The following is an 8610-nucleotide window of genomic DNA, read 5'->3' as shown; positions in this document are numbered from 1 at the left end:
CAGTTCTTAATCACTTTGACATTTATTTATAGTGAGACCTTTAAATGTAAGCGTCCACATGGAATTCTTCATTGTCACAAAACAACATAACACGCCACCTTTCCCATTGAAAACGTATTTCACTGTAGAGATGCGATGCATACAAAATTAACTGATCATATAGGATGTCCCCCGCTGACTGTCCAAAGACAGCTGGGATAGGTTCTAGCACCCCCGTGATCCTGGTGAGGATAAAGTTGTTTGGGATTGTATGAATGAATGAATGAATGAATGAATGAATGAATGAATGAATGAATGAACGAACGAAGGACGAATGAAAAAATATAATTGTGAGTTTTGTTAAATGAACAGTCTAAAACAATTGCTTATTTCAAAAATGACAATCATGTACCCTATAGTACATTTTATATGGTAAATGTAAAATATAGAATACCCAAATAACTATAATTTATCACCCAAATATGCATTCCATTCCATTTGCCAACCAGTCTCAGCGCACACCCCGACATATGAACAAGAATTCATTGTTACATTGCCATCAATGGATAGTTTAGTGTCCTAAAGAACCTCACATTCATAGTGTTGGAAAGTGAGAGGCAATCTGATGTAGCCGGAGAAAACCCACACGACCATGGAGAGAGCATGCAAACTCCACACAGGAAGGCCACAGCCCAGATTCGAACCCCCAACATTACTGTGAAGTTAGGTCACTATTGAGTTGTTTTCCTGTGTATAATAAATACATCTTTTTCTTCTTCTTCATATACATCGACAAATTCTTAAATGGCATAAATGAATAAGAAAATAATCAATAAATACTTTTTCATGGACCAAGTGGCCATTTGAAAATCTAAACATTGAAAGGGATTTATAGAAATAAAGTGCATATTGATATCAATCAATTTCTTAATTATTCATGATTATGATTTCTATTTTTACACAAATGGGTATACAGTACAATAACCATAACATCATTTAAAATAATTCTAGCAATTTTTGGTGATTTGAGAACCATGTATTAAACAGGAAGCCCATCACGTTTATCTCTTCCTGGTCACGGCTCTCAATTTACAAGAGGTTAATGACATGGACCTATTCAGAATCTGTGCACAATTAGATGCATTCATATGTTGAGATTTGTAACTGAAGTCATTGATTATACGACCCACAGCCGGGATTTTATTAAATAAAATGTACACATATCGAGAACCCTATTTAACACACTCATAAAACGAACGTGAGTAAGGTCTAAATAAATAGTGCCATTTTGCCATATTGCAATACCATTTTAGTTGCTGTTGATTTGCTTTTGTGAACTCATCTCAGAATGTACTTTTACCTCATGCACTGATTTGCTAAGAGCCAATCAGAGAAGTGATAGATGGTGATCAATGAATTTAAGAAGCACCACATCTTTTAATTCTTCACAATTGTAAACATTGCTTTGGTTCGTTCCTCCTAGCATGATGAATATACTTTATACCTCATAACTTGAGGTATAAAGTATAAATGTCAATTTTATATAATGAAACCATGACTGCCGGATGATAGGATAAAAAATACTTTCTCTTGCCATGTTATTTGCCTATTAATGTGATAGTAATGATTTTAATTGACCTTAGCTGGAAGAATTCAATTTTTAGATTTTTATTCAAGCGAACTTGGAATTTGTACTTTAAATATACATGTACTGAGGCAAAGTAAGAATATTCAAGAATATTCCATCCACGTGACAATGACTGGAAAGCCTTAGGTATCAACATGTGATAGATTTTTGATAATACAGATGGTTGTTGGGCTGTATGTGGTCCGATGGCACTGCTCAACATATTTTTCTCTGTCGTTTTGAAGATTAGAAAAGAAGGTCCATTAAAATGAGATTTGTGTCCCTCTCGACAATTAGACGGAGTCACTCCTGCAGGCGATGGGCACAGAGGTGCGAGACACCTCCATGTGCACGGTGGACATGGGGAAGTGCCCACACTCCTCTTCCAGATGGCGGCAGCAGCAGTGCTGGATCACCTCTTTCACCTCTTGCCTAAAGTTGGAGTTGAGGAAGCCGTAGATGATGGGGTTGATGCAGGTGGACGACATAGCCAGAAGGTGACAGAGTGAGAAAAGCAGGTTGTGGTGGCACACGGGCAGCGCCTCCTGGTTCCAGTCGGACACGGCGTTGAAGATGGTGAGCGGCAACCAGCACAGAGCGAAAGCCGTGATCAGTGCCACAAGCATGATGTTGATGCGACGGCTGTGGCTCATACGCTGGCTCTCCGGCGTCCTGGTGCGGTCCAGCATGTCTTTGCGGTGACGCAGGCGCACAAACACTCGGACGTAACACAGCAGAACGAGAATAAGAGGACCGCAGTACTGGAAAAGCAGCAGCCAGGTGGTGTAAGTCAGCCGGTGATGCTGGGAGGGCCAGCGCTCCAGACAGGCCTCCATGTGCAAGGATGCATAAAGGTTGTGAAAATGGAGGGAATTCGGAAGCACGGTTGAGTTAGCAGCCGAGACGTAATGCGGAGGTGACATATTGTGAAAGAGAGCAGACTGGGGAAGGATCACGTTGGCGTAGGGTTCGCTGGTGAGCAGCTGAAAGGCCAGGAAAGGGGAGGAGGTGAAACAGGCCAGGATCCAGATGACAACGACTGCTGCGTAGGCTTGCGGGATGCTGGGCTTCCAGCCAGCCGGGTTCATGATGAGTTGGTGTCTCTCCAGGGCGATGAAAACCAGGGAAAGGATGGAGACGGTCACAGACATGCATTGAATGAAGGGCACCAGGCGGCACAGCAGTGACCCAAACACCCAGTGGTCCATGAGCGTGTAGATGAGTGTGAAAGGCAGGCAGAAGACACACACCAGAATGTCAGAGAAGGACAGGTTACAGATGAAAATACTGGTGACGTTGGCTTTCTCCCGGCGCCGAGTAATGATGCAGATAAGGCCGACATTGCCCACAAGGCCCAGGACCATTGTGACACCGTACCACGCCACCAGAAACGCCGTGAGGACGGGAGACGTGTGACATTGCTCGTCATGTCCGAGACCCAACAGGTCTGGGAGAAGAGTCTCGTTCGCGCGAGGCTCCTCCCACGGCGGCGCTCGTGACGAGGATGTTTGGTTGAGGGACGGCGGTGAAGGGGGGTGCTGGCTCGCGTCACCACTGAAGGACATCTCGCCAGCACTTAAGGGTCACCAACCCCCAGGATGAAGACATCCATCTTAATACTTTAGCAGGTTATCAGCATCTGTGAAGGATGGGGGAAGAACACAGCAACTTCATTCAGAGGTCAAAATATCACCATGAAAAAAAACATGAAAACCATGAAATGCCATCCATGCTTTTGTATTTTGGTACTGGAAAAAATATATCAGAAGACTGCTCCAATTTTAACACAATTTATGTGTGCATACAATACGACAAAATGCTGTGATACTGAATGGAATGGGCGGACATTCAATATTTTGAGAAGAATCCCACTTTAATTCTGGAAAATGTTTTATGATAAATGTTTTTATAATAAATATTAAATTACCGGTAAAACTCATTCACTGCCAGACGATGTGCAAAAAAGTGTCCACTCCAGTGCCAGGGTTTTTGTCATTTTCACTCAGATTCCAGGACCCAAAGAATATTGAGTTTTAGGACTACATAAACATTCAATTCAGCGTAAGAAACCTTAGACTCTCTTCTTTGATCAAAAAAAAAAAAGTTAATTCCTAAGTTGAATGGGTCCGGAGTTATCTGAGCTTGAAATGGGGGCAGCTGTACAAAAGGTAAATGCTACCCCCTCGTGGAAATGGAAAAAAAAAAAAAAAAAAAAAAAAAAAAAAAAAAAAAAAAAAAAAACATTGCCAGAGGTCTGACCAGCGCTGAACCGGCACGCAAAACCCAAGTAAATTCTGGAACGGCAGTGAATGAGTTAACCAGGAACCTTATGTCTCCATCAATCCATAAAAAATATTGTTCAGTATTGATGAGCCTTGACACTGTCAAATTCAACGCATAACAAAACAAAATAAAATACAACAATACTACATTTCCAACAGAGGGCATGATGGCCATTGATGGAACAAAGGTTCCGCACCCTTGCTCTAAAAGAAGATTCCACACATCTATATGTATCATGTACACTACACTTGCTCATCCATCTAGATAGGATATGACATGTGTAATCCCTCAGTCAGGCGAAACGCAAAAGCCATGTTGACAGTCAACGGACCGTGTACACAATGCCACCAGAGACTTCTGCCTCCCAAGTTGCACAATATAACGTGTGTCAAAACAAAAAAGGCAATGACGTTGTCAGAATCTTAAAAATGGATTGTTTACGTCTCCCCCGAAACCTTAGCCGTGTCAATCCGGCATGGCACATACAATGAGCCTGTCATTTTGCGTCAAAGGCGCATACAAGTCACTTCACAGTGCATCATTACTAACACGCAGTGTCACTGTGCTGAATGAGCTGCAGGCGAGGTGGCAGAACATTGATGTGGCGACACTACCAAAAAAAAAAAAAAGGAAATAAAAAAAACAGCCATTATAAAGCAGACGGGATAAGTCCCAGAAAGAAAAACACACGTCTCTGACAGTGTGATACACTTGGGAACACAGCTAACCCTGTACTTGTAGTTTTTAAGTGCAATGTGACCTGGCACTACAGTGTCCATCATATCCTTCCTCTCTCATTTGAAGCACAGTCATAAATCACAGAGGATTCAGCCCATAATGACAAAAAATTAAGGGAAGATAAATGAGGATGAATTTTAGATGAGAAGAAATTACTAACACACCCATTCGCACACCCCACACACAAGCTCTTTATTGCATGGCTTGTAGAATCCAAATGTTGGGCGTCTTACATTTTTCGATTTACTTTTTAATTGACACTGGAATCCAGTGTGAGTCCACTGATGTCTATGATGACTTCACACGATTGGCCGTAATATCAGATGTTCTTTTTCATTTTGTGACTGCAGTCATGCATTAGTTAAAGGAACATGAAGAAAAAATATTGATAGGTTCGCTCAGAATAAGCAACCACCATAATCAAATAGACAGAATCCAGTGTGAAAAAAAATCAATCAAATAACATAAAACATCAAAATTTCATGAAAGAAATACAACATATATCATCTCATCTCAGAAAAAGACCATAAAAATGTATTTAAAATAATTTAGTATACATGCTGTACCTATAAAAAAAGAATCTGACAATAAAATACAACAACCCATGCATGGCCCAGCAGTTAGAAATGGGTTGAACTGAATTGATTTTCTTCTTAATCCCTTCCATGTACCCTGTAACCTGAAATCACGGTGAGTTGTCCACTGTAGTAACCGAAAGGGTTAGTGGCTACGCTTCTAATCTATATTTGTGATTACAGTCGTGCAATAGGCTAGACGTCACGTATATGGGTAGCCCGAAAGCACCATAAGTAACCCAGGAACCTGCTCTAAAAATAGCTCAGAAGTGAGAGGGTTGATTTATTGTTTCGGATTTCTTTTCTAAAAAAAATAAATAAATACCACCATGTCACATGAGATGTGAAAAAAAATATATTTTTGCTATTCTTTCATCCATACTATTTGCTTCAATTTAAAAACGACAATCAAAAAATGAAAAAAAAAACATTCAAGTTCAAAGGTCAGCATCGTGGTGCACAACCAAATCAGCTTTCATACACACAAGCGGCTGCAGTGAGCAGAAGATGATTTAGGCCAAAATAATTTGAGCACATATGTTTTTTCCAAAGTGTGTATGTACAGTAAGTAGTACTCTTTTGGCTTAATCAGTGCCCAAGTAGTACCTCACATTTCAGAAAAGGTTGGAGCCACCAGCGACAGGTTAGTACAAAATAAATAAATAAAAATGACAAGATAGATTCCTATGCAATATGAGGCAACTGTAAAATAAATCTATTAGTTCGGCTCCCCTCTCCCGGCGAATTGGCGTTTTCATGTTTATGTTTGTTAAGTAATTATAAGTGCCTTGCATGCTGGGTCCGAGAGGACAGTAATTTCATCTGTGCTGTATGTCATGCATATTAGCATATTTGACAATAAAGCTGACTTTGACTTTTGACTTTGATATTTTGTCATATAATGTCAATTGTGCTTCCAATCAGCACATATCGCAGCATCTGCTTCACTGCACGGCTTATCTGTGAATTCATGTGCACACGCGTGTCCAACTGTTCACATACTGTAAATCATTTCCCCTCATTTCTGTATGGAAATGTGGAATAACAGCAGCCGACAAAAGCTTGACCCAATACAATGATCCAAGTTCTCATTTTTCACGGATGGGCTTTATTGTGTGTACGCGTGTTAACGTCCCGAGAAAATTACCCCATCACATATTGCTGTCATATCTTTTCATCACAATACATGTGGAAATAGTTGGCAATTCATTTACTTCAGCAGAAAGTGGATGGATATGCTGAGAAAGCATAAACTAAAATGTGCATTTAATTCAATGAAGACTTCTTTCTCTAAATTCTGGAACAGGTTCATTTTTTTAAAAATGTATAAAGATAATTTACAAGAAATATTACCTTATTTTCTGTGTGGGGGGGGGGGGTACTTACGTTTTGGATTTGATGATTCAAAAAGGTCTGAATCCACAGAGGAGAGTAGCAAAAGGAGAAGAGCATCCTGAGGAGCGGAATGCCTTAGTGAGAGGCAGAAGTGAGAGGACTTTGGCTATTAATGGGCTGATGGAGCCGGCCGAGCCGCTGAAACCTTCGGTGCGCCGAGCTCTGCTGTCACGCTGTGGTGGTTGTCTTCAATTGCATCCCGGAAATTACGCACGCTGCAAAATTGGACAGCATTGAATGTTACAAGGAAGCAGCAGGGAGCGTGAATGTGCACAGGAGGCACCCAGGTACATGTTTTTTTTTTCGTTTTGTTTTTTAACCTACCACTGAGGCGTTTCTCTGGCAAGTGTTGGATTGTTCACACTATCGGCATATTATTCATCTGTGCAATATTTCATGGTTGACAGCTACCTGGGTTATCACACTTTCGATCTACCCAGGCTTCAAACTTTGCATTGTGTGCAGATAAGACAGAAGCTTTTTAATATTTGATGTTTGTCTTTTTTCTTCTAAAGCATTTAACTAATTCACCGCTGGACATATGTAAAAAGGTGTCTACTCCAGTGCCAGGGTTTTTGTCAATGTCATTCGAATTCCAAGGACTTACAGAATTTGAGTTTGAGGACTACATAAACATTCAATTGAGCGTAAGAAACCCAAGACTCTCTTCTTTCATCGAAAAAAAACAAGTTCTTCTTCTTCTTTTCCTTTCGGCTTTTCCCTTCAAGGGGTCGCCACAGCAAATCAGTGTCCTCCATCTTTAGAGGTTTGTTTCGCAAGTTAATTCCTAAATTATGTGGGTCTGGAGTTATATGAGCTTGAAGTGAGGGTGGCTGTCCAAAATACAATGCAATACATACATATTGGTTTATACTGTATACTGTATGGCTTTAACAACAGCTGTAGCTGGAACAAAGCGTTAACATGGGGAAAAAGGAGATGCTGCCCCTTGTGGAAGGGAAAAACCATTGCCAGAGGCCTTGGCTTTATCAGCACCCAAACAAGAAAAAACAAAACCCAAATAAATTCGGGACTGGCACTCTACTTCATATTTTCAATTCCTGAAAACATTCGTGAATGTCAGTGAATTAGTTAAAGTACATAGAAGCACAGCCTTTAAAATCCATAAAATAAGCAAAAACCGGGAAAAAAAACATGAAAATACTTTTCAGTTGCCATTAAAGAATTTTGGGGTGTGGTGTGATGAAGAGAGTATAAACAGTTGGCCGATGCCTTGAGATACAATTGACTTAACTTGGGGGTTATACGGGATATGACTTGCGAACTCACATTTTAGAGGTGCTCCCTTGACAGCAGCTTTGACGCTTTTTTTGACCAGGTAATAAGGGTTGCTAACCAGGCGAACGTTTGTTATCTGCAAAGTCTGCGACTTGTTTATTCGTGGGAGACCAGATATAAGAGTGTCCAAGTGTCTGTCTATGGTTCAAAGCTTGGCAAGGGTTGATCAAGTCTCCGACCGAGTGTCCAGACGGGGGATCTGGTGTGCAAATATCAAGGCCAGTGTTTCACTTGTACTTAGCATACGTAAACAATAGAAGTTCAACGAGGAGCATGAACAACCTTGAGTGTAATCTGCAGAGCAACTGCTGTCAGTTGCTTTGGGAAATTGTACTCCCGTCAGCTGCAAAGGCAATCTTCCGTGAGTTGTTAGGGTAAAACCTCCGACATGCTGCAAATTGAGAATTTCTCCATTGTGAGACGAATAAAGGTTTTCTTATTCCTAGTCTTTTTATTCTTGATTTGTTCTTCTTGAGAGGCAGTTGACAAGTCATACTAATGTCGCATACCTGCCTTCTTCTTTTCCTTTCGACTTTTCCATTCACGGGTCACCACAGCGAATCAATGTCCTCCATTTAACCCGGTTTTGTGCGTCCTCTTCTCTCACACCATCTACCTTCATATCCTCTTTAACAACATCCATAAACCTCCTCTTCGGCCTTCCTCTCGGTCTCCTGCCTGGTAGTTCAAGGCTCAGCATCCTTCTCCCGATAT

General features: G+C 40.9%; 1 protein-coding gene across 1 annotated transcript; it reads right to left on the bottom strand.

Moving 5' to 3' along the window:
- Positions 1-9: 9 nt before the first annotated feature.
- npy4r (neuropeptide Y receptor Y4) lies at positions 10-6769 on the bottom strand. The gene is made up of 3 exons (XM_089012203.1): positions 6743-6769; positions 6589-6671; positions 10-3245 (listed from the first exon to the last, which is right to left on the bottom strand). Exon 3 carries the CDS (start codon positions 3169-3171, stop codon positions 1900-1902), a length of 1272 nt encoding a protein of 423 aa, XP_088868329.1. The 5' UTR covers positions 3172-3245; positions 6589-6671; positions 6743-6769; the 3' UTR covers positions 10-1899.
- Between the last annotated feature and the right edge of the window lie 1841 nt (positions 6770-8610).

Source organism: Hippocampus bargibanti, linkage group LG13 (assembly GCF_051943395.1).
Source record: "Hippocampus bargibanti isolate YZ-2025 linkage group LG13, ASM5194339v1, whole genome shotgun sequence".
In the NCBI taxonomy this organism is placed as follows: domain Eukaryota; kingdom Metazoa; phylum Chordata; class Actinopteri; order Syngnathiformes; family Syngnathidae; genus Hippocampus; species Hippocampus bargibanti.
Note: the sequence above shows the minus strand (reverse complement) of the source record. Positions and strands in the feature narration are given on the sequence as shown.

Coding starts and splice junctions, on each gene's coding strand:
- npy4r (XM_089012203.1), bottom strand. CDS start 3,171: ATGTCCTTCAGTGGTGACGCGAGCCAGCACCCCCCTTCACCGCCGTCC.